This window comes from Cavia porcellus, unplaced genomic scaffold (genome assembly GCF_034190915.1).
Source record: "Cavia porcellus strain 051 isolate PalLab524CR breed Dunkin Hartley unplaced genomic scaffold, mCavPor4.1 scaffold_49, whole genome shotgun sequence".
Taxonomy (NCBI): domain Eukaryota; kingdom Metazoa; phylum Chordata; class Mammalia; order Rodentia; family Caviidae; genus Cavia; species Cavia porcellus.
Genome location: NW_026947532.1, coordinates 3,758,761 through 3,784,780, shown reverse-complemented (window position 1 = coordinate 3,784,780; position 26,020 = coordinate 3,758,761). Strand labels below are relative to the sequence as shown.

Sequence of the window (26,020 nt, the reverse complement as noted above, 5' to 3'; positions counted from 1 at the left end):
GGGCAGCCTCCGTGGGCTGGCCAGGCAGCTCCACTGCCAGGAGACACCCTCAGCCCTGAGAGTGGGCAACCAACGGGCACAGGGTGCACCGGAGACACTCTGGAGATGAACAAAGCAGCAGCACAGATGCTATGTCTTCCTCCTGAAACTGTTTGGGTGACTCACAGCTTCACAGGTCTAGAATGTTATTTCAAGCACAAAATAACAAACACCAAGTGACATTTTTAGCAGTGCATTCTGCTTTAGGACTTATACACAGGAAATGCAAAAGTAAGAACCTGAGAGGAAAGACGCAATCAAACTGCCACAATGCTCAAGACAGAACTAAACTTAGCTCCTGCCCTCTGGCAGCTCGCGGTCCCCTTCCCAGTAGGGCAGCTAGGAGCAGGGAACTAAGGGCTTGGTCTGGCAGGCCCATGAGAACGCCCTCGGGCCAGAAGTAAATTCCTCTAAATCAAAGCTGTAGCAGGGATTTGACCCCTTGCGCGAATGCAGAAATTGGAGTCCCGTAAACTGTACAGGTTACCCAGCTCCTGTTTGCCTGAATGACAACTCACCTGGTAACCAGCCTAACATGCACAGCTGCTTCTGCTCAGTAGCTGGGTCAAAAACCACCACAGACTTAACGTGCAAAGTTATAAAATGAGTCTTCCTGTGATGAAAGACATTTATTCAGGCAGCACTGCACATGTAACAGTAGGCAGCCTAGATCTCAGCTAGAGCAGAAGCTTAGGACCCGAGGTTGGAGCTCTAGACTTCCTAGCGACAGAGGTAAACGGTTCACAAGCTGGGCTGACCTTGTCCACTACAAGAATATCCATGACCACAACAGAAGAGGCTGCCTTTCCTCTCAAAGAGCTCAGAAGGCACTGCAAGGGGGCTGCAAAGTGACCGTCAGCAGGGTCTTCAGCTCAGCTTGGTTGTGGAAGATCCACAATGAACTTCACCTCGCCAGCATCTTCAAAGAAGGGAAACTATTACATAGCCATAATGTGTTTCTGGGAGCCTCAACTTAACTCAGAAGCAGCCCTACAGGAACACACCAGGTACACACCTCATCCTGCCTGCTCCAGGCACAGCAGGCCTCTTCTTCCCCAGAGCGCGGCAAGCTGGGCACTGGGTGCTGGGTCTCACTGCTGTTCCTGCTGTTTTATGAATGAAACCGATGTCTCAGAAGAGCAGTAGTCAGGCGTTCTGGGGAAGGAGACTGCCACCACAGGCGTGGCTCTCGGCACTTTAAGAGGACCGCCAGGGGGCTGAAGAGTAGTGCCACCTCTTCAGAGCTGGCTGGCTCTGAGGACCAAGTGCCGGTGCCCCTCAGTGACAGGCCCCTGGGCTAAGAGGGGGTGGCACCTGCTGCTCCTAGACCAGAGAAACTTCACGAATGAGTGTCTTCAGAGTGTCTGGACAGAAACACTGTCAGTGCCACCGAAACAAGCCCAGCACCCATGTGAAAAGAGAAACGAACAGCCACAGAGTAGGGGCTCCCCAGGGCTGTGCTCAAGGGACTGGTGCAAGCTCTGTGTCACAGCTGTGCTTGGATCAACCTTTCCCAGGGCTCGACTCAAATAACTGGCATTCCTGGCCGAAATCTGAAGTCACCAAAGGGGACAGTATGGATGGTCCACACCACATCTGGACTCTACCACCAGGCAGCTCTGAGAAGGCAGAGCAGTAATAGCCCAGTTCAGTCCAATGGCACCTGACAAACCAGACTGGCCAGTTTTGCAAAGGTCAGAAGTGAATAGTCAGATCATTCATGCATGGATGATGAAGACAATGACTCTGATGTTGGCCAAAGTTCCTGTGACAGTGAAATGGAGCGAGAACAACTGATACAGACACAGGGAGAGCACACTGCCTTAATCAGGTGATGAAAACAGCAATGTGAGCACTTTGTTTAGTAGAAATGGTTTGTCAAGTGACCCCCCCCCCACCCCCCGTCTTCCACCTTGTTTTCTGGGACGGGGTCTTGCTATGTTGCCCAGGCTGGTTTTAAACTCCTATTATCGAGGAGTAAGCCTCCTGCCTCAGCCTCCTGAATAGCTGGAACTACAGGTGGGTGCCATTACACGTGCTTAAATGATGCCAAGAATTTAAGGGCTTCCTTTCTTTTGTTGGTAGTGATGGGATTGAACCCCAGGTCTCCTTCACTCACGTCATACACGTGACACCCCTGAGCGCTTGTTTCAGGGCGGCCTGACTTTTACAATGGACCCTGTACAGCACCAATGGCCAGAGCAAACCCCTAAATGCTTAGCTCTGTTTCCTACTGCTGTACAGATGCAGCGGCCTACAATGGCACATGTGTATGACTGCGGGTCGGAATCTCCACACAGGTTGGCCGGCCACTGCCGAGGGGCTCTGAGGGGGTGTGGGAGACCAGGACATGCCGCCCAGACATGCCGCCCAGACAGTGGTGCACTTCCTGCTGGTGGTTCTGAGCAGGGCAGTCAGAGCCAGCCCTGAAAGCCATCCTTGTGGATGAGGCCTGCACCCAGAAAGAGGGTTGCGCTGTCTGAGAGTGGCTGCTCCGACAAGCTTCTGCACTCGAGGCTCTCTGCCTGACGAGACGACCTGCACTTGCCACCCACTCCTCACATTACCACCCCAGAAGCCCAATCCCAGCTTCACTGGGCAACTCAGAACGCTCAGGAAAGCTCCCAGCATCGGCCCTCTGCAGGCTGCATCTTCTGCGCTGTGTAATTAGACACTGGTTTTCCTTGGCGATCTATGTCCGGTTTGTTAGCGGTACAGGTAAGAAATCCAGAAGCGGGGCTGGGGATTTAGCTCAGCGGCATAAGTGCCTGCCTTACAAGCAGGCAGTCATGAGTTCGATCCCCGGTACCAATAAAAATGAAAAAGACAAAAAAAAAAAAAAAAAAAAAAAAAAAAAGAAATCCAGAAGGGAGGAGGATGCTCTCTTTTCCTCCGCTACCCGGCTACGGGAGGCCACTGCCTTCCTCACAGCCAACATAGAGGCTGCCCCTGCGGCCTGCACGCAACAGCCCCAGCTATGCGCCACCCTGGGAGTGAATGCCGATCCCTCCCAGTCCCCCAGCCACACTTGCAGAGATGTGCTGGGCTGTGGCCACCAAGAGTGGGCGGCACCGGGGCTGCACCTCACCTGAGTGAGGTTACAAGGATGTGCATATGTAAGCCACCCGGATGCAGAGGAGCTGTACCCGGACAACACGCCTGGCCCAGGTGGCCGTGCATGAGACCGAGGACGGGTACAGGAGGAGGAGCAGTAGGAGTGGTGGATGGCATCAGCAACGACAGCTTGTTCTCCAGCAGGTGTGTCCCCTGGAACTGGTGGCTATGTGTGGTGAAGCCGTTGTTGGCTGCAGGCGGCCCTGTGCGCTGGGACAGGCAGAGACAGACGGGTGGTGGTCGGGGAGTGCTAAGTATTTCAGGTGAACCACTCTCACTTATGCTGTGGAGCTTCAGACTCAAGGAGAGCGGGGGGGGGGGGAGGCTGGGGGGCTGAAGGAGCAGCGAGTGGGATGTGGCGAGCAGGGCGTGGCCACGGGGCGGGCTCCTCGGGTCGTTGGGCCCACGGCAGGATTCTGACCAGTAAAGCCAGCACGCACCTCTACAACACAGTGCCTTGCCTTAAGACACAACTAATTCCTTCCTCTGCTTCAGAGCACTGGGCCATGGCCTTTTCCTCCCTCCTTCTTTCCTTCTCTGTGGTACCAGGACTGGAACCCGAGCCTTCACAGCAAGCTAAACCTCAGCCCCATTTTTAATTAGTATTTTCTTCCTTGAGCCAGAGTCCCGCTAAGTCACTAAGCTGTCCAGGATGGGATCAAACTTTTGATCCTCCTGCCTCAGCCTCCCAGAGTGCTGAGATTACATGTGTGCTTCCATGCCCTGTTTTGAGGCTTGGAAGCAGCAGACATACAGAAGCACAGCAGACTCTGGGACGCCTCCAGTTCACACGTGCCTGGCCCAGGGGCTGCTGCCATCTGTGGAGGACAAGCTTCCACATTCCAGCAAACACACCAGGTGAGAGATGGCGTCCGTCCTCTCCTGCAGCCACACACAAACAGAAATTAACCTGCCAGTCCTGGCACCGCGGCTACACACATCCCAACAGCTCGCTGACGACACTGGGGTCACTAGGGACCAGTGTGAGCTCCTGTAGAAGGACTGCCCGGCAGGGCAGATCTGGAAGTCATGTGCACCGCTCAGAGGAGGCTGCCTGGGACCTTCCACTGAGAGTGTCTCTAGGAGCTCGCTGCAGGTAAAAAGAAGCAAAAAAGAGCTGCTTGCCCCGCCCCCGAGGTGAGGCTGAGCGCTTGCTGTGCAGCAGACAGGGCTGCAGGCCCCAGTGGCACTCCTGGGCAGACCTGGAGCCGATCTCGCTGGCCTGGGAATGGCCCAGCCAGCAGCCTAGAATGCTGTGGAAAAGCCCTAGCAGGGCTGGCTGTGTGCACACTGACCGGAGGGACAGCTGCAGGTCTGCTTTCTATATCTAAGTGGACGGCAACCACATCAACATGAGCCAGAAACCCCCAGGCCCACCCTGTCCCTATTTTACTTCCCCAATACCTGGGGCCTCCATCCCACTGCTGCATCCTCAGGGTCATGCAGCCAGTGCCACCTGTGGCTTCCATTCCCACTGCCCCAGGGCTTCCCCTCCTGCCAAGCCAGGGTGTTGGTCACCTTTTCAGAGCGCACATTTGTCTTCCCCTTGCTGCGCTCCGGCAGGGACGCACATAGTGCTCGGGACACTGCAGCTGGCCAGGGGCCTTTAACCTGAGAGCTCAGACAGGACGCACACACTGCCCTCCCCCTCCCCGCCCGCCACTGGGGCCTGCACTCATAGTGTCCTCCTTCCCACAAGTGTCACCCCCTCCTTCCCAGTTCCCCTCCAACACTCCACGAGGTAAGCGTGACTTGGCCTCAGGGCCCAGCTCTGCTCTCGCAGGGCCTGCCAGGCTGTGGCTGTGCTCCCACCTGACTAGGTCTCTACATTTCCTAGGCAGGGCTCCTGCCCCTGGTGCCACCCTCGGAGTCCGTGAATCACAGGCTTCCCTCTGTGCATCTACTGTGACTCGAGCCTCCTGCCATTACTGCAGGGCCCGAGGACACAGCAACGGCCGCACAGCTGTGCGTCCTGAGCTTCAGACCAGGAGCCCAGATCTGGAAAGGCCTGTGCCTCCCAACACTTTCGCCCGGGGTCTGCTGAGTAACTGAGAGAATGTGGCCCACTGCCTCCATTCTATTCCGTGCCTCAACAAGGGTTCCCAGGGTTAGAACTCGCCCTGCCCATGACATCTAAGACACATGCCACCCAACATCCCACATAGCCTGACAGCCAGCCACAGCCTAGGAAAGGTGACAGAAACCCACGCAGGGCCCACGGGGAGGCTCCAGCCCAATGCCTGGTCTGCCCTGAGCAAGCCCCTGGCCTGTGTCGCCACCCCCCCCCACAAGGGGGACGACACCCCAGCTCTGCTATCAGCCCTTATAGAGCCAGGACGGAACCACAGTGATGCCCAGGAGAGGGTGGCAGGCTGGGGTGACAAATCTGCTCCAGGCTTGGGCCACACCCATCCTCTCTGAGCTTGGCACAAGCCACCCTGCAAGGCAGGCTTCTGGCCTCAGTGGGCCACTCTACAGCTTTACTTACGGCCGCTGCGCCCCCACCCCAGGAACCTAAGGTGCAAGTGTTACTTGTTTCTCTCTTAAGACAAAAGATATTACTGTTGTTAAAGCTGTCTTCCTGGAACTCAAGCCTCCTGCTGGGGTTCCGTGGCAGCGCTGGCACTGAGCTGCTTTTGGGTTGCAGTTTGGGCCCTACCCTTGCTGTCCACACCACCCTCGCTGGTCCATGCCTCCAGCCCAACCTCTCAGACCTACTGTGTATTCAGCATCCAGACACCTCTCAAGAAGCAGGGCCAAACTGACCCCACTCTGCTCCCTGCAGCTGCCCCCTCTGCAGGCTGACAGCAAGCCAGAAGCCGCACTGTCCGTTCCTCCTACTTCCCCACACCCCGCCTCTCCCCGCTAGGATGCCTGTAGGCTCTCATGTCTACTTCCAGCTCTCTCCACGGCTCCAGCCTGGACTCCTGAGCAGCTCCCGCAGGCCTAGTTATCCTAGGCCTTTGCACTCTTGGTACAAGACCCTATTCCTTATAAAATTTTAGGGCTTGGTTGGGCATGGTGCTGCACACCTAAAATTCCAGCACTAGGGAGGCTGAGGTGGGAGGACTGCAGCAAGTTCAGGCCACTTTAACTGTATCATGACACTCTGGCTCAGAAAAAGGTGGGGTGCAGTACAGCGTGGCGGCAGAACACCTGCCTCGCATTTGTGAAGCCCTGGGTTCCCAGTACCCCAATCATGTTATTCTACTGCTCTGCTTGAAACCCCACACCAGTTGCCTATTTCCTCGTGACGAAAGCCAGTGCCCAGGAGGCTGATGACCACTGTCCACCACACTGGCCTCCTCCCTGCCGTACTGGACACTTGCTCCAGCTAGAAAGCCTGAGTTACACGCAGACGGCTGCCAGGTCACTCTATTACCTCCTCCGAGACTCCACACAAATCTTCGTCCCCCCACCCCCTTCACCCGCAGCCTGGCCTCTCATCAGACTCCTACCCCGATGTCTCCTGCACTCATGGTGTGTCTGCTGCCTCCCTGTGGTAGCGAGGGGCCCTGCGCCTGGCACAACACAAGGGACTCAATGTCTGGGACGCAGCCACGCAAGCCGCCTCCTCTGAGTGTTCCTGTGTGTTAACCTGTTGAGCCACCTGGCCCCCCCTAGCAAGCCTTTGGCTCAAACATCCACTGACGGTCCCACCTCTCCTGGCTCCTGAGCCAGAACCACTCGGCCAGCACATTTTCCGGAGCAGCCCCCAGCTCACAGGTCAGACCGGCTGCCACGGAGGAGCAGCTGGCTGTGGAAAGTCCTCTGGGCAGGACGGAGGGCAGCAGAGCCACCTAGAGCCACATGTTGTCACAGGTTGGGAAGCCACTGCCGTACAGGAGCTGAGGCCCACACTGTGGCTCAGCAATGGCCCAGAAGGGGCAGGGTGCGAGGTCAACTATGCCAAGCCTGCAGCCGCCGTCCTGAGCAATGCGGGGATGGACGAGGTGTCAGTGCAGCAGAATTAGCCCCCCGGTGACGGGGCTGCCCTCCCCATGCATCCCATGATGTGTCAGGGGACAGGTGTGAAGACACTCGTAGGGAGTGTAGGACACTCAGCCCGCACAGTGGCCACTCTGCAGGTCTTACCTCCTGCTAAAGCTGTGACCGCCGACAGGCAGAAGAGTTTCTGGTAGTGTCAGTGACAAGTGCCTCTGCTTTTGGGGCTCCTGGGAGGCACCCCCATGCTGTCCCCGGGAAGTCCAGGCTCCGTGTCTTCCCCAGCATAGGGCAGTCAAGGAGACAGGAGGCAGAGGCCACGAGGCCCTGAAGAGGCCCCTGGCCACAGAGACCAGGCCGACCAGTCCCTGCCCTACTTGGGCCTCGGCACCAGCGACAGGTCTGTGAGCTGTCACAGCCATGGCTGGTCCCACAGCTAAGGGAAGGACTCTCCCTTGAAAGGGCTGTGAAAGGGAAGGGTTTTTTTGTTTGTTTTTTTGTTTTTGTCTTTTTCCTTTTTATCGGTACCAGGGATCGAACTCACAACTGCCTGCTTGCAAGGCAGGTACTTATGCCGCTGAGCTAAATCCCCAGCCCCCTAGTTCTTTTTTTTGTTTTTTGTTTTTTTTTTGTGTGTGTGAAAGAGAAGTTAACATTTGGGTGACAGAGCCATTATGTACCATACGCCAGTCACTGTCTGGCCGCCTCAGAAGCCCAATGATCCTGACTATAGACCACTTACAACGGACGGACAGTCAGCGTGAGTGCTATCCAGGGGTGACTCTGGCTCTGCTGACTATGGGGCGCCCTGAGGTTGGAACCTCCACCCGGGCACCATCCCAGCCTCTGTGGAAGTGGGTGCACAGCAGGCTGTCACCTGAATGGCATGGTGGCAGCCACTGGCTTGACGCCTTCCTGTGGCTGTCATCATGAGCATAGCCTCGGTGCCGATCACCAAGAGGACAAGAAGGCCGAGGATGCAGTGGCGAAGGTGCCCTTTAAGGAGTGACAGCCATGACTGACCATCGGCTCTGCCTGCAGATCTTCTCTTTGGTACACCTGCTCCTGCTCGCCTCCTCTCACAGCCAGCCTTCATGCTGCAGATGTGCACACTGAGCCCGGCAGAAGCCAGCTCCCTGAGGTCTTGCTGTAACTAAGCGGCAGCGCCTGACCGCCCTCACTGCGAGATGCATAGCATGGCCACCCGCCCACTGTGTCCTGACTTGGTCTGCGGCCAGCCAGCTAAGCGGGGGCAGCCGTCCTCCTTCCTACCCTCAGGATCCACCCTACCCCAGGGACCTCTTGGAGGACATCACGTGAGGCTCCCTGGACAGCACAGTCACAGGGCCTTGGACATGCGGTTGAGCCTAAGGACGCTCTGGCCTGGCCTTCTGTTTGGGACAGCTGCGGACTGTGCCTGCTGAGGGCCGATCTCGCCTGACACTGTAGGTCGCCCCACCCAGCCATCTGCCCAGCTGCTTTCCTGATGAGCTCAGAGACTGACAGCTGCTCCAGCCCCAGGGCCAGGGCCCTGCACCTACGAAGGGGAGGGCACAGAGAACTGTGGCGCAGGCAGCCTATGAAAGGGCTGTCAAGTGCTGCAGGGGTCAGGACTAGGATGAGCAGAGCCACATACACAGAACTGTGTGCCATCAAGGACATGCTGGGGTGGACGTGCCCTCACCGTCCCGGGGGGCCTCTGACGTGGCTCCACAGGTCTACTCTGCTTCAGCCAAGGACCTGAGGGAAGTGACCTGCCCAAGGCCACACAACCAGGGAGAAGAGCCCAAACCCCATAAGCTCAAGCCTTTCCACTCAGGATTCCACCTCTAGCTGGCCGAAGGGACAGGCTGACCACCACAGGCTCTGGAGGGAGAAAGCCCTGTGGAGAGGGGGCGGGGCCATGCTGGTGACAGAAGAGGCAAGGGTCAAGGCAGATGACAGAAGTCAGACAGCCTGCAGGCAAAGACTGGAGGGGCCTGTGTGATTGGCTGGACAGGAGTCAGCTGTCTGGACAAGTCAAGGGCTGTCACAGAACACTGCAGCACCAGTGGGGCGCAGAGCTGGGCTCTGCCTCTGCAATGAAGCACTGAGAGCTCACAGCAAGCTGGTAAACACCACTACCCAGCCCTGGGCAGCGGGCAGCAGGCCACAGTGCTCTCCCTCCCTCATCTGGCCCAAGAACAAGACAGCGCTCACCCACCAGACACACCCCACACCCCGCAATGAGGGGGCAGGGCACTCAACCACTGGGAAGGCCAAGTAGGGAATCGAGGTACTGGGGAGTCAGAGCCCCACGCATAAGGACCCCTCTGCCACCCACAGGTCTGTGGGACCAAGTGTATGCCTGAGGACCAAGGCAACATGGCACCCCCAAGAACTGTGACACGCTGCTGGCAGAGCAGCCCCTGCACCCCCCACCTCTCCCCATGTACTCTCATCTTTGCAAGGTGACCTTGGTCTCCCGTTAAGAGCTGGGACCACCCTGGGAAACCTGCCAGCCACCAGCTGACCAGCTGAAGGCACAGGCACAGCAGCGCCCACATCGAGCACTGCAGCCTGTGGCCACGGCCCTCACTGCTGAAGGCATGAAGCACGGCCGGTCACTGACCGGGTGTTCTTGCTATGTGCGCTTCCTCCCGGCCACTAGCCCAGTGCCTGCTGACACGCCTCCACACTGCTGCCTCCCACTGGGGTCCCCGCTTGCTCACAGGGAACCATCGGGCCTCGAGATGCTTGGCCACTGCCCCCTCTCCTCTTGCTCCTCCCTCTGAAACTTCTTGTCTAAGCCCAAGGGCCACCGAACCCCAGGGACCACCAGGAAACTGACACCCAGGGCCAGGTGTGGCCCTGTGGCTCCTGTCCCACTCCTCAGCAAGGCCCCATGCAGCTTCAGGGACAGCAGCATTTTCCCTTCCCCCATCCTCCGTCTCCACGCAGGCCTGGTCTCTCTGTCCTCTGTCACCGCCTGGGTTGGCACACGCAGTCTCGAGGCTCTGAACACCACTGCCCTGCCAAGGATCCCAGAGCTGCTCATGTTGCACCCTGCAGCCTGCTGGTGTCGCACGCAGACATCTCAAAGTCCAAGTGTGCCCCGCCGGCTCCTGAGCGACCCACGACGTGCTCCGGGCACCTTGCCCCTGGGGCTGGGGTCACGCCAACCCCAGCTGCTCGGGCCAGGGACTGTGCCACGCAAGCCTCAGCAGGCCCAGCCTCCACATCCCTAAGGTCCCTCCATGGTGACCTCATCTGCTATGACCCTCCAGCCTGCTCTGCTGGCCTCAAGGCTCCCCTCTCTAGCTGCAGCCAGCTGGCTCTCCCCAGAGACCCTGGAGCTCGTCTTCCCTCCACCTGCCCCAGTCCGACCAGGCTGCTCCCTGCCATAGGCCCCCTGTCCCCATAACAGCCCCCAAGAGGGTGGTCTAGGTCTGCTATAAACACAAACCCCAGAGGGCAGCGCTGCTTCCTCCCTTGTTAGGTGGGCCATGGGCCAGAGCAGAGCCCCACAGTGGATCCCGCCCACCCGCCAGGCACCAGGGCCATCTGGATGGGAAATGGGCACCACAGGGCTCCAGGACACTGCACAGAGGAGTGACCCACTTCAGGTTTCCAGGGCGCCCATGTCCGCACCATGCTCAAGCCCTCGGCAGGCTTCTTGCCCCTAAAAGTGAAGAATGTTTCCATATCAGCACCTACTAATGGTCTCGGTTTTGTTTCCTTTAAAATACTCCTTCTCTGTTCCCTTGAGCAGTTTACTGACCCTTAATGTACATGAGCTGCCCTGACGCCACTTCCTAGGCTGTGTGGCCTACAAGGTACCCTGACAGAGCCACACTGGCCTTCTAGCACGAAGCAACTTCCGAACAGTTCCTGAGGAGTGGGGGGCTGCTGGCCACTGCTAGTATCTCAAACATTGGTGACACCCTTGACACAGCTGGGAAGAAATGGCCACACACGGAAATGTGTTTTACGCACATTCCCAGGGTAGAGAATATCTCAAAGCCAATGGTGAGGACAGACATTGTTCTAAATTTGGAGATATCTGATGACGGAGCCAAGTTTCCTTCCCTTTCCTTACCCACGCCCAAAACAACACCCCACACTTCTCATGAGAAAAATTCCTTCACACTTATGTTTTCCATTTCCTACATCTGATATTTCACTTAATAAAACACTAACTTATGGGAGGCCTGAGTTATGTGTCAACCACACACCAACAGAAGCCCATGGTGCTCCACCATCTTTCAATCCAGGCCTGGTACACAAGGAAGCCACCACCATTTCATATAGCACACAATAAATTATCATGGTGTCACACACATTATGACATCATGTTACATATGGCATATGTCACAGACACAGTACGTGACGTGTTGTACATATGTCGTGAAATTATCTTCCATGGCACACAAAGCTTGCTCACATGAAACACATAACCCTAAGTACCACAAGCACCTGCTCTGCACTTCTGTTGCATGTGTAAATGTCTGCACAGACTCCTGTCTATCAGGCATAGCCTCCTGTCCGGTTCCACATCAGGGTCCCAAATATCGTGTCACTGTCACACACTGCTCCCCTGCACACAAGTCATTGCTCCAAGCTCTGTACAACAATGGAAGGAGCTGACCTCCCAACACACGGCACCACTTCCAGAAGATGGAAGACGGAAGGTCCCGAGCAGTGTCCCACTCCTGGGAACCTAGAGGAGCTCCCCACAGCTCGGCCTAGAGATGACGCTGCTTCTTTTGGGCAAAGATCAAACCCAGGTTCTCGTCCATGCTATGCAGGCAGTCACCACTGAGTTACCTCCCCGGCTGGTATCACCTTGTTAAAGAACATCAAGCAATGCTGACACAGCCAGGAGAGACAGGGCCTGCTCGGGGTCAAACCATGAATGGGCCTAAAGAGCAGAGAAGAAAACATTAGCTGGGTGCCATCCCTTCCCAGAGCTGCGACACACGTGTGGGTTTTCACAGGGGCGAGCATGTGCAAGAAACTAACTCTGAGCTTCCGTGTGGTCATCACTGCCACGCGAAGGACTGTGACATTCTGTCGCGTTTATGTTCCAGAATTTACTAGATCACTGGCCTTCTGCTCAATGCTGGAAGGACTTCCCTCTTGCCATTATAGGTAAGGCAGCAGTGGGCAGCTGCTAATACAGTCTGGCAAGTCTGTTGGGTAATTTCCTTAAAATGATGACAAGTCCCCTGAGGACATGTGGCTCAGAAGAAGGGGTAGGGAAGTCCTGTACCACCTGCTCTACTAAGCAATTGTTTTTGTTATAAAATTCTCATTTCTCCTGGTGCTTTGCTTTGGCCTCAACCTGCTTGCATTTGAGTGCTGGGATCCACAGAGAAGACATGAGCCTGTGTGAAGGACATCGCTGGCTACCACGGCCACTTCTCTTCAGTTACACAAGAGCCAAGCCATGAGCCAGGGGGCCAAACCTCTGGCCACACACAGTGCTGTCCGCAGCTCTCCCCTGGCTGCCACCGAGGGCTGACGAGTTACCATTGCCCCGCTGCCATGGTCATGGCTCACCCTAGGTAAGGGTGCTGTAGGTAAATGAACTGCAACCTCAGATGACACACTCCCTGCACGACCACATGCCAGGCACCACTCCGCGTGGACACACTCCTTCACCCGAGTCCTCTCTGAAGCCGGTATCACCCGAGGATGAGGAATCTGAGGCCGATGTTAACTTGCCCAAGGTCCAGTGGGAGGACAAGGACTCAAACCTGGTACCCGGGCTCCCAAGTTCAAGCTGTTAACCCTGAACAGCGATGACACAAGCAGCCTCCCATGCCACTGCTCCACTTAGGGAAGCCAGGTTCCTGCTCCAGGTGACCATGAGGAGCTCGTCCTGCTGTCTGGCGACGAGCAGTCTTGCTCAAGTGGCACCTGGTACCTTCTCCCGAGGTGCCGCACACACCACCGCTGGTCTCTAGTTCACAGACCCCAAGGGCCCTTCCTTGTGACCACTAGCCGTCAGAGGGAAGACCCAGTCAGCTGAGTCGGGACAGAGCTGGGCCTCCGATCGAGGCCGTTCCTCTCCCGCTGCTAAACCTACTGCCACCCACTACATGCTCAGTGTTCGCCAGGGCCAGCACCCCTCACAGGAGCCCGCTCTAATTCTCACGCTAATCCTCTGGAGTGGGCGCTCCTGGTAGCTTCACACAGAGTCTGCCAACAGGCTTGGGAAGGTACAGATGGCAGGGCTGGTGGTCAGAGCCCAGGCCGCCCGCTGTGTGCCTCTGGGACCCAGGGTTATGGCCACTGCCAGCTGCCCACGCCCCAGGCCGACTTGTGAGGGTCTTAGCACCTAGGTCTCTAACTTCACCCTGCAGCACAGGAACCCAGGCGGTGGCAGGTTGAGGGTCTTCCCTGCCATGCCCTGGTGGGTGTGAACTTACACATCAGTAGGTTTCCTTTTACCAGGCTGGAAGGGCTCCTGCTGTGGGGATTTGGAAGGAGGTAACAATGCAATTTGCAATTACTGTTGCAAGTCTGAATCCCCAGGAAACTCTGGTGCCTGTAATACTTCCTGCAGCCCAAAGGAACACAGTGTGCAAGTCTTCAAACTACTACAAGTGGAGGAGAGGGAAGAGAGCCTGCCGTCTGCCTTCTGGGAGGGCAAGATCACAGGCCTCACAGAAGTTCCAGGGAGCTCTCAGTTCTGAAGCTTCCCCAGATGCCTGTGTCAACAAAGCACCATGAGAGGTTGCCATCTGTGAAATGGTCTTTTACCTTGTGAACAATCGTCCATAACAGACTGCACGCTCACAGCTGCTGCGGAGAGGCTGGCTTTGTCATCCCCAGATACCTACACAGAGAAAGGCCGGGGATGAAGGTTTTCATGGGCAGCCACCACGGTGATCCAGCGGGGCCAGGCCCTGGACCCTGCCCTGCCTACATCCACCTTCCTTCACCATCACATGCCACTGGGGGCCGGGCACTAAGCCAAGGGCCCAGGGATGTGCTGTGTGGCACTGGGGATAGAACAAGGAGCCTAGCAGGTGGTCCCCACACAGTAGCCAATCAGGTGGTAAACTGGTTTAAAAAAAAAAAAAAAAACCTGTGGAACCAGGGATGATGGCTCATACCTGCACTCAGCACTCGGGAGGCTGAAGCAGAAGGATCTCCCTATGAGTTTGAGGGCAACCTGAACCACATAGTAAGACCCTGTCTTAACCCCTCCTCCCCCGAATCCCCATGGGTTTGGAGGAAATTCAAAGCCTGAAGCTTGGGTCTAGAGGCCACTGTGCTCGAGTGTAGTGGGGGAATCTGGCCCTCCACACCTCTGGGGTGACACCAGGTCGTCAGAAGCACCCGCCTGCAGCCATTTCCCACTTTGGAGTTCTGGATGGCGCAGGCTGGAGCCCTGGTCAGCAGTGCCAGCAAGCCAGACTGATGGGCCCGAACACAACAAACACAGAACACCTTTCTTCTGTTTGAGTCTTTAGAGTACGTGGTGCTCGTCACCTTATGGGCAGCACACGTCCAGCACCTTCTTAAGCCACTGAAGAAGTTTCTCTCTGGCCGAGAACACTCAGGTGACTCAGCAGACAGACAGAGGTGGTGGGCGCCAGCTTCCTCATGCCAACACAATGCTCGCCGCTTCCGTTTCCAACTTCCAGAGCAGCACACGCTGTGCAGGGCAGGTAGGACTGAGCTCCCGCTGCCCACTTCAGAAGGCTGCAGGGCTGGGCCTTCCCGCCGTCACAGGCCTTGGTCTGACACAGCTCTGCCTGCCTGTGCCATCTGCCAGCGTCAGGTGACGGACATGGCCTGTCTGGGGTCCTGGAGTGCAGCAAACCCACAGGTGATGTGCTGGGTCCCCACTCCTGGCCCCCAGGTGACCCTGGACTTTGCTGCCTGCCCTGAGCCATCACTCATCTGCCACTGCGATGGGGCCAGGCTGGGCCCTGCCGAGCTCCTGGTGGCTGGAGATGGAGTGCCACAGGGAGCGCTTGCCAGCTCGTGCACGACCTGAGCTGCAACCCCAGCACCACACGCGCACAAGTTCCTACACACATACACACATGGGTACACATGCAAAGTTCCTTTTCCTAAATGTTCTAAAATCCCATATCTGAATGAACAACTTGAAGACAGAGACAACACAGGTGAACCACAAAGGGGTGCTCTATGCCACCAGCATGCAGCTCCTCAGCACAGCATCCTGCCACCTGGGACATGGCCTGCAGCTTTGCCTTGCTTTGTTTTTTGAGACAGGGTCTTGCTCTGTAGGAGGCCAGCCTTGAACTCACTATGCAGCCAGGCTGTCCTCAAATTTGAGGCCCTACTGCCTCAGCTTGCTAAGTGCCAGATGCCAGGCGCGTGTCACACTCAGCAGTTTGAACAGGGCTTCAGACTTGGGAGATAACACAGTGGGGTCTTCCCTGTTCCTGGTGGGAACAGCCCTACCAGGCAAAGCTGGGTTCGCTCCTCCTTACCACCGGCTCCATGAAGTCAGAAACACACTGTCTCTTGTCTTCCACCTGCCGGGTGCAGAAACCCCTTGGGGGGACAGCACTGCAACCCTGACTGCAACCACCAAACACAGCTCCACAGGACAGCATGTCAAAGCTTCCTGCAGCCAATCTGTGGCCCAGCCCCTACCAGCGGAAGATTTCAGAAGTGTTAACTCTGGCATTTTCTAAGGTGAGTGGGTACGTGAAAGCCCTCTGTGTTTCAGAGGCTGAAGCTGCGCACTCGCCAGATCGGTGCTTTTCCCTTCTGCTCAGCAGCTGGAGAGAGCCAGTGCACCCTCAAGCTCCGACCTGCCTGACCTGCGAACAACTTGGGTTATGACTAGACTTTTAGCTTCAACTTAGGATCGACGTCTCCAGTTAGGACCCGAAAGCCAGTCTCTCTTCTGGTGGTCTCAGGTACAGAGTCAACCCTGACAGCCGTCAGGAGGGCACAGCACATACCCTTCCCCATGTGGGATTAGCTGACACATCCTGGCCAGTGTCTCTCTAAGGACACCGAGGTCCCCCTGCGTAGAGGAGACTGAGCCGTCCACTGATGCCCTGAGTACAGCCAGCCCTGCACTGAGTCTGTAAGCCAGGGGCCACGTTGTCAGCTGACCCACGCCAGCTGAGTGCAGGAGGACGGCCGCCCAGCCCAGTCTAACCCGAAAGCACTATCCGCTAACATCTACCCTAAGGGTCTCTGTGCGCTGCTTACTCTGATGGTACTTCTGAATGTTCAGAAAGGCCTTTGTACCGCGGACACCCCTTGGCCCTTTTTCACTTCCTATGCAGAGACCGCGTCCTGCTGAGTCACCCAGGCTGGGATCTACCTGTGACCCTTCCACCTCACCCTCCCAGGTGCCAGGACTATAGGCCAAAGCCAGCATGCCAGGCTAGTTTTTTTAAGTGTGTGAAAATGTACTGAGAAAGCATGACAGTGTGGAAAACTGAACCCACCAAGGGTCTGCGCTCACTTATATCATGTTCTGTGCTTTGTTAGGCCGCCTGAAGCACACTGCAGGCGATGGACTCTGCAGCCTGACCCCTCACTGTGACCTTCTCCCGCTGGCACGTGGAGGGGGTGGAGGGGGTGCTTCTCGTACTAGGGATGAGGAGAGAAAGACGGGGAGAGAGAGGAGAGCAAGGGAAGGGAGACCCCTTACCATACCCTGCTGCCCAGGTCCAATTCCACCTCCCCACCTGCCCCAAAGGTCTGACAGCTGCCCCGCTGCGCCAGGACCCACCCTTTCTGAACGACTGTCCCTAAGAGAACACCTCCCGAGAGGTGGGACGGTGGTGCCTGACAGTGAGCTAGGGTCACACCTACTGTTTCATCCATGAGACAGGACATTTCTATCATTCGACCACAAATGCTGACCACTGCCAGTGTTCCCAAGCGCAGGCACAGCTGAGCAGTCCTGCTGCAGACCAAGCCCACTACATCCACCCCAGGAGGTGAGGGGGGTGCTGGCCAGGGCCTGTGCAAGCCCCCTCCAGCCTTCACCAGGTTGCCAAATGCTCCTGCATAAAAATTGCTGGGGCCCCAAGGCTCTGGGGCTGCCCCCGCTCGCTGCTTCCTACTCTAGGCTGAGACCAACAAGAGCCCCTGTGAGGTGGGAGGGTTAGGACCGGCTGCAGCCTGTACCACGCACATCCAGGACTATGGGAGAAAGCTGGTTTGTATTTAAAAGTCATTAGGAACATTCTCTAAACCAGAAGTATCACAAAGACCTGAACTCCTGGACGTCAAAACTCTGATTTGGGTTTAAAACGTAAAGACAGACGAAGGTTGCGTGAACCAAACACCCCAAAGGGATTCTCACCAGGCCTGGCCCAGGCAGGGCTGTGGGTCGGAACCACTTGGGTCCAAAGAGCCACCTGCTGGTTTTCTGCAAACCTCCCCACTGCACTGCCCAGGGACCGGAAGCAGCCTCCCAGCAGCCTAACCCTAACCCTAACGCTAGCCCACAGGAGGCTGCCCCTCGAGTCTTCCCCTAGAAAGGTGGCCCGGACCTTCTTACCTTGCTTCCAGGGACACAGACTGCTTTGTCTCAGGGGCTTCTGCTTCTCCACAGCATTGCCCATTCTAAAGCCAGAGGGTCACAGGGCCCTGCCAAGCCTGGGCGTCTTTTGTCACACACCAAACAAGCATGGAGTCATCAGCCACAGGGGGCGTCATCTCCGGGACACCCCAAATCACCCGGCAGCACAGGCCCGGGGCACCCTCCTCAGGAAGACTGGAAGGACTGCTTTGAATGGTGCTGTGTCCGCCCTTCAGGCCTCCACCCCAGGGAGGAAATGGGAAGAAAGGGCTTGTCGCCGCCCTGCCTTCCCTCCGGTGGGGCTGCTGCAGCCTGGCCAGCAGCTCCTGCCTCAGCCCCCAGCCACAACTCATCTCCAAGGGCAGCAGCCCCAGAAAACGGAAGGTGCTAGACACTCGGGCACCATCACTGCCAGGAGAGGTGGCAGTCGGGTGCCCCAGGAGCTGGAAGTCACCGCAGCTACCTAAGGCTCTTGCTCTTGGATCACTGCACAGCATGGGGAAAAACCAAGCACCCTGTGTCACTTGTCCTGAGCCATGAGCCCTTGGCACACACCGGGGGCTTAGCAGCTCTGCTGAGCAGATGTAGGTGGGCAGGTGAGGGAATAGAGGAGGGGCCGATGAGCGTCCTCCCCCAGGCTCGGCCTCACACAAACTTCCTGCTGCTGACCTGGCACGACCTCTGTGTCTTCAGCTCTCTGGGGACTCCCTTCAGCCTGGGCATGGCACCTGTCTGGGGATGATCCTCGTGGTATAACGGGTCACAGTCACAGGACACAGGCTGAGGTCCAGCCCTGCCACTTTTTAGCTGCCACATTCTTAAATCCTTCCAGGAGCAAATGTACCCTAAGTTGACAAGGGTCCCACTTCCTGAGGGCCTGGCCTGGGAGCAGGGACGTCCCCACTACACCACTCTGGAGAGAGCACCGGTTCGCTCGCCTCTCAGTCGGGATCCCAGATGGTTCAAATGTGAACTGTGGGTTGGGTGTGAAGGAGACACACACACACCTAACTCTCGAGGGAGTTCCTCAACGACTCCCAGCTCAGGATGAATGTCATCAGGGACATCTTCAAAGGCGAACATGCTTGTGGTCCAGATGGTCACCCTAGGGAGACAGCATGAGCCTCCGACAGACAGGACCAAGCCAAAATGGAACTCAACCAGAAGCAAAAGCAGACGGCTCCTGGTACTGCCCGCATGACCTGCTCCAAGCCTCCCATAAATACTGCAGGAAGGCAGAAGACTTGGGGGCCGATGTCCATCAGACCATGACCTCAGTCGTGCCTTGAGGTCATGACAGTCTGTGCTGTCACAAGCCCCAGATCTCCCAGCTGGGGGCGGGGGCCCAGGGCCAAGGAAACGGCAGATCAGCCCCTTCCCAGGTTCCAGGTGCCCGGAGGGGGTATGGGCAGTGTCAAGGTCAGCAGCCCAGGGAGGGCAATGGGAGACCCAGGCTGTGGAGGTCAGCGGCTCAGTCTAAATCTGGTGAGCAACTTTGGGACAGAAATATTGCCTCTCTGAGGGCCAGGGATAGAGTTCAGCGGCACAGTGCCTGCCTGGCAAGTACCAGGTCCTGGATTCGATTCCCAGTACCAAAAATGGTTTAATACAAGAAAAGAAAAAAGAGAAAGAAGTGGTACCTCTCTGAACCCTACTTTTTCACATCTGAAAATGCATACTGCGCTGCCCTCTGCATCACAGGGGACCTCTACAGACTGCACAGGACACTTAAGGAGCATGGCACCTAGCACCCAGCACAGAGCAGTACTCGCCCCCGCCGGGTCTGTACCCTGGACACAATGCACTGGACAAGAGCGCCCATCCTGACGAGGCCCAGTGAGGTCAGCTGTGAAAGGAAGCTCATACAAGGCTGTCCATCTGTCCATCCATCCCTCAGGAGCCACACTGAGTGGGGAGGCGCCAGGGGCAGCGGGGCAGCATGGAGCTGCGGAGGTGCAGGGCATCAGAGGACTGGCACTCCTCTCTGTGGCCAGGTGCTGCTCCCTTCGTGAAGGAGGTGGTGTCTCTCAAGACAGGGAAGGCTGAAAGAGAAGGCCAGCAGACCCCTGGGACCAGGTTCGGCAGTGCTCAGGAACCGCCTCAGAGTGGGGCGCCTGCCATGGGAGGGAGGTCGGCTGTGGTCACTTCCCTCCTAGAGAGAAAGGCAACAATGCGAGGAAGCACTGAGCACTGTGGGAATGCCCCAAGTAGGGTTCCGGCAGGGGCCAGCCCAGGCACAAAGGGCCCTAGAGGGCAGCCCGGAGCAGCTCTCCAGCCGGCCTGGGTGGAGTCCATGCAAGGCCAGGGCGCCTGGCACACAGCTGTCACAGGTGATGTAGGGACTCTGTCCTGTGACACTGACATGCCCACAGGTCAGGCCAGGGCCTCAGGGATGGGCTGAGCCACGTCAGCAGAGGAGGATAGGGTCAATGACATCCACAAAACAATCCTCCATCACCAAGCACCGTGCCAGCAGTGCAGGGCAGAGCAGCTGGTGACCTGTGAGGCTGGGAGGCTGGGAGGGGAGGGTGAAGCACAGGCGATCGGGGCTAAGGCTAGTGGAGGGGAGGTGGTGGGCGGGGTGTGACAGCATGGCAGCAAGGGCTTTCAGGTGCCTGGACCCTCTGGACAAACTGAGCACGAGCTCTATTTTGGAAGACGCATGTCCTATGTGGTTCCAGGGAACTCCAAAGAGAAAGAGCCCTGAGCTCGCCAGTGGTGGTGGTGGCAGCACACGCCCATAATCTCAGCACTCGGGGGGCTGGGGCAGGAGGATCACTGCAAATTCATGGCAGCCTAGGCTACACTGAGAGTCCAAGGCCAGCTTGAACTGCACAGTGAGACCTGTCTCAAAACAAAACAAAACACTCAGCTCTCTAACTCAGTACAAGGAAATGGGGACACTAAGGTCCATGGCAGGAAAACTATTCCTCTTGAGCGCCTAGAGCACATGTTCCTGCCTCAATACAGCACAGGGATTTTCCACGGCCAACCGGGCCATGAGTCTGCAGGTGGAGCATCAGGTACCAGCCCTCCCTGAGCGCTGAGCTGGGGTCCCCACTAAGCTGTCGCACTACCAGGGGACCCGGAGTGGCCTGCAGCAGTGCACCGGCAGGTGCCTGCCTCTGCCCCGGTGACTTCCCCTGTCCACGGCATGGGGCCCAGAGCCTGCCCTCCCCTACAACCCAAGGCCCTGAGGAGATGGCCCCTGGGCCACCTGTGATGGATGCCAGTGCCCCGAAGGAAGGGCGCTGGGCACTGCCTCACTGCTGCTCAGCACCACGGCCAGGGAAACTGCTCATCTTCCAAAGCCTTGTTCCAAAGCCAAGGCTGAGCCAGGAGCTAATCCCAGCCCTCAGGACAGGAAAGAGGGGAAGCTCACAACCCCAGAACTGAAAGGAAAACAGTATCTTTTAAAAAGCTGGCACACAGGGTCTGCAGTTTAGCTCAGCGGCGTGAGGTCATGAGTTCGATCCCCAGTACCAAAACAAAACAAAAAGCTGGGCACAGGAGCTGATGCCACAAGCCTAGCTACTTGGGAGGCTGAGGCAGGAGGATGGCAAATTCATGGTCAGCATGGGCAATTCAGCGAAACTTTGTATCAACATAAAATAAAAGGGGTAGAGGTGGGGTTCAGTGGTACAGCACTTGTCTAGCATGCACAAGCCCTGAGTTCAGTCCTCAGTAACACAAAGTTTTTAAGAGGCATGAAAACAGCACATTTCTCCCGTGTCACTTTTTCATATCTGGAACACTTTGGGGAATATCCAGAGGAATCTTTCTTTTTGTGTAGTGGCAATTTGTACTGAGCCACATCCCCAGCACTTTTATTTCTTACTTTGAGACAGGATCTCAGAAGTCACTAAGTTGGTCAGGATGGAACCTGTGATCCTCCTGCCTCAGCCTCCCAGAATGCTGGGATCACAGGCCTGAAACACCAGGTCCAGCTATGGAAGCTCTTGGGGTTTCTTGGAACATCACTGAGGAAGTCTCCTGTGCCTCAACTGGCAGTTAAGGCTTTGGGAGCCTGGTGCCTGTGCAACCCTGACCACCTCCCCTCCCACTCTCCCCACACCGACCTGCCCTACCAACCCTCCCTCCCTTCCCTCCCTCTACCTCCCTCCCTCCCCTCCCTCCGCCTCCCTCCCCTCCCTCTTCCTCCCCAGCTGAAGGCCAACAAGGCTAGGCACCATGCAGCCTGCTCTCAGCACTGCCTTCAGGGCTAACGTGATCGCCTCGCACTGACCCCAAAAGGCAAAATCACTGCTGTGAAAGGCTCCCCACTGCTAGCACAGCCCCAGAAGTCGCCCTGCGGGCCCTACAGCCCCAGCCCTCACCACACATCCCTTTCAGAGTTGCCAGACCCAGGGCCACAGCTGGGGGCACAGGAGCAGCTGGTGGGCACATTCACCGGCTATTAACACTGGGTTAGAGGGCAGGGTGAGGGGACTCGGGGTGATGGGAATGCTGCTGCAGACCAGGGGATTGGCGGAGGGGGCCAGAAACCCACATATGGGACCAAGACGCCAACCCACTGCATTAGCAGGAAACTGAGTCACAAAAGCAGCTGGGGGAGCCAGCACTGGAACCAGGCTCCTGAGCCAGCCCTCGGGAGCTGTCCCAAATACTCTGAAGCAGGAGGGTGCTTGGACCTGCTGGAGGACTGGCACAAAGCCTGCTGGCTGGCTGCGAGCACAGGGCCACAACTGTGAGAGGACTTTGTGGTTTCTGCTCTGAATGGGTTGGGGACAAAGGTCGGAACCTCTGTCCACCACTGCTCACCCTGAAGTCACACCCCCTGATGGCCGGAGGGGCGGGGCCTGTGGGAGGGGCTCCGTCAGGAGGGCTCTTACTATGGAGCCCAGTCTGGCCACCCTCCGCTTCAGCCTCCTGGGCACTGAGATATCAGGAGTGCGCCATCACCTCCGCATCAGCGCCCTCATTAAAGAAGCCAAAGAGGTGCATTGGGTTCTTCCCACCCCTTGAGGACACAGCAGGAAAACTGTCACCTGTAACAAGGAGGAACACCCGCCCTAGGCCCCTGCCTACTGGTGCCCTGAGCTTAAGCTCCCAGCCTTTAGGACTCAAATGCAACTGAGCAGGCAGCTGTGCGAGATAGGGCCGAGGGCACACGTGAGAAGCGCCTGCACTCAGGTGTACCAGGTTGCCTGGAAAGCCCAACACTCTCAGCCTGAGGACGCTCCAGAAGGGACAGCTCACAAGGAGGACCCAGAAGAGGACTCTTCTCCACTCTGACCCCCATGCTCTCCAGGTCCTGACAGACGGGACTCAAGGCCGGGTATCAGTCTCAGCACTCTGGAGCTCAATCTGAGACACCTTCCTGATGCCTGAGACGCAGCACCCAGTGTCAGGCTGCAAGCAGAATCCCCGAGCTGCTGCCCCTTGCCCCCACCATTAGATCCCCGTGGCCTCATCTCTCACCTCAGGGCCCTGCACCCCACTCCTGGGCTCACCGTCCTGCCGCGCTGCCCGCTTCCCAGGAACGTGCCAAGCTCCCACTGCACTGTCAGGGCTTCGGGCAGCTTCCGCAGCCCTCCCTGGCCCAGAGTCCCATCGGTACCTGCTGCTGGCAGTGCTTGCTGCTGGGAGGGTTCACATCCCAGCCTGGCTTGGCCAGGCGGAAGCTGCTGCCCCCATCATCGTCTCTCCATTCTGCGGGGGACTCTGGGTGGCTCCTTCCGGTCACTCCTCCTCCCCTTCCTCTTTATCCCGATCCCCTCCCCCAGCAGGCAGCCTAGGGGGAGCACCAGCCCTCAGCCCTGTCGGCACCCCCAAGGGCTCAGGTCTGAGGATCACAGAGGCAGCCTGCTGGGGACACAGCAGCCCTGGGGTGGGGACCCCGCTGATAGCCCATCTGGACCAGACCCCTATCGTGCTGGCTGTTTCCTTTCATCCCCAAACATGTCACTCATGTATAAAGGAAGCCTCCTGAAATGCTCCCACACTCCTTTCTACAGAAGGGAGACTTCCCCAACTTCACCAGAACAGCATCCCTATTTAGCGTCTTCTCCATGCACCCCAAGAACTCTGTTCACCTGCGTCACAAGGAAAACAATGGCTGCTGGGCCAGTGTGATTAAAACGCGCACTGAGAATTTTTTTCAGTGTTTAAAAATATATTACAAGGGTTGGTAATATAGCTCAGTGGCATAAAGGCCTGCCTGGCAAGCACAAGTTTAATTCTCAGTATAAACAAAAATCACACGCCATCTTACTGAAAATACATTACAGGGCTGGGGACTTAGCTCAGGGGCTCAAGCGCTTGCCCGGTAAGCGTGAGGTCATGAGTTCAATCCCCAGCACCAAAAACCAAAACAGAACAAAAGTGTATCACAGTAAAAGACACACTGCCATGAACCCTAAAACCCCTCACATCCTCGTCCTCGGCACTCTGTACGGCAGCCCTGGAGTGCTCTTCCCTGAGGGTATGCAGTTCTGATGTCCTGGCTGCCTCGATGCCCTGTATCGATTCAAAACGTGGACTTGCCATGGCCACTCTGACCCTGCAGAGGAGCCGGACGTCGTGCGGTGCTGGATGAGGTGAACAAGTGGATAAGGACGCCGTGTCATGTGTGTGTGTTTCCACGAGCTACCCTTTCTGCTGGACAGTGCCCAGCAGCCGCCACCAGCCTTGCCGTCAACAAGGTTTCCAGAACTGCTTAGGGGAAGCGGCAAAATGGGTGGGAAAGGTGCTGGGGCGGGGTGGGGGATTCGGAAGGAATCCACGGCCGTGTCTTCACTGCAGTAAGTTTCCTGAGACAAGAACTTGCTACAGCCCAGGATGGTCTCAAACTCGTGGCAACCGTCCTGCCTCAGTTCGAGTATTGGGACTCACAGGCGTGCAGTGCCACGCCTGGCCTGGCCATGAATGTGTAAAAGGTAGACATTTCCCGTTTCCACCTCCACTGTGCACACTTGCTTATTGTTTCTTAAACCAAACTTCCCAGGTTTTAACACTTCCACGACTTCAGCAAATGGAACGTGTCGGGCAGCAGCTGTCCACGAGTGAGCAGAACCAAGGCGAGGCCTCGGAGCCTGCTGCGGGCTGTGGCTTGCACCGGACCTGGCCGCGCTCCTGGCTCAGCAACCCCACCGAGACCCAGAGCCTCGGCTGAGCCGTGGAGCCACAGCTGGGATGACAGCTCCCGTAGGGCTCTCCAGTCATACATGACGTCAGAGAGGGCTGGGGGGTGCTGGCAAAGCAGGCAACATGATGTCCCCCATCTGTCACAGCCACATGACCACAGCCAACTGCGAGGCCAAAACGGAGATGCACCTGTGAGCAGGGTGCAGGCTGGGCCTTGTGTGGCGGGAAGAGCTTCCACCCAGCCGCAGTGGGCACCCCCAGAGCGGGGCCTGGCTGCATGGAGTCTGGAGCGCCTCCTGCCAGAACAGGCCCAGAGCAGGCTTCGGGGACAGCAGCAGGACCACACTGCTCTCCCCTGGTGCTCAGGGCACATGTTCCCTCGGGCTGGGTGGCTTCTGCAATGCTAGGGACCAGACCCAGGGCCTTCAAACTGAGCCCCATCTGTCCTTTCTATTTATTTTTTGAGACAGGCTCTCACTAAGTCGGTAAATTGCCCTGACAGGGCTCAAACTTGTGACCCTCCTGCCTCAGTCTCCCTGAGAGCTGGGACCACAAGCCTGCACCCCATGCCTGGCTCTCACAGTTTAACTTTTGAATTAGCATGTACTGTTTTATAATTCACTCTGCTAACATACTTCATTGTTTAAATGTTATTTAAATGTTATTAAATCGATAATACAACTCCAATGTGTTAAGTGCGTTCATGTAAACAAAATGCAGTATCGGGCTGTTACCCAACTCCAGAGAGAGGTCAAGTTGCTTGGGCCAGAGAGGCCCAGGTGGCGATCTCAGCCAGCAATCCCCGCACAGCAGTGCCAAGCTATTCCACAGGGCTGCCGGCTGGGGGACTCTCAGAGAAACCCCGCCGTTGCTTCTGTCCAACACTGCTCTCATACCAGGACATCTTCCCCAATGCAAACCGAGCTACCAGCCTGAGTTTTCCGAATGCATACTGAGCGCATGCTACCTAGGCAGCTCCGCCCTGAGTACCTGTTATGTCCCTGGGCAGCCACCGAGGAGCTGGTGTGCTGGAAGCCAGGCAGCAACCCCACAAGGTGGCACCCAGCTGGAAAGGAGACCAATGCCAGCACAGGCAGACTCTGGGGACACAGGACAGGAGGGCAGCCTGCCAGAGGGTCCTGCGAGCCCTTTGTGGGGGTCCCTGAAGGACCCAGCCCAGCTGAAGAGCCCAAGTGCAAGGTGGTGAGATTGCCACCCAGAGGTGTGGGTCCTGCCCTAGCTCAAAAGCTTCCTGCCCCAGGGAGCTACAGCCTCTGCAATCACATGGGTCCCCAA

The 26,020-nt window shown here is 57.2% G+C and overlaps 1 protein-coding gene across 15 annotated transcripts in view; it reads right to left on the bottom strand.

The window, feature by feature from the left end:
- Nucleotides 1-26,020, bottom strand: part of Rapgef1 (Rap guanine nucleotide exchange factor 1) — a 99,725-nt gene that overhangs the window by 61,607 nt on the left and 12,098 nt on the right. For 5 of the 15 annotated variants that reach the window (XM_013153336.2, XM_063244153.1, XM_005003946.4 and 2 more), the window contains exon 1: nt 17,597-17,817. The exons of 4 other annotated variants lie outside the window; for them this stretch is intronic. In XM_013153336.2, coding sequence (XP_013008790.1) covers nt 17,597-17,660 — 64 coding nt within the window. In that variant the 5' untranslated portion in view covers nt 17,661-17,817. Of the gene's footprint in view, nt 1-13,845; nt 13,922-14,538; nt 14,747-17,596; nt 17,819-26,020 lie in introns of those variants that run through there. 6 more of the 15 variants (XM_013153334.3, XM_013153338.2, XM_013153341.3 and 3 more) reach the window with 4 other exon arrangements.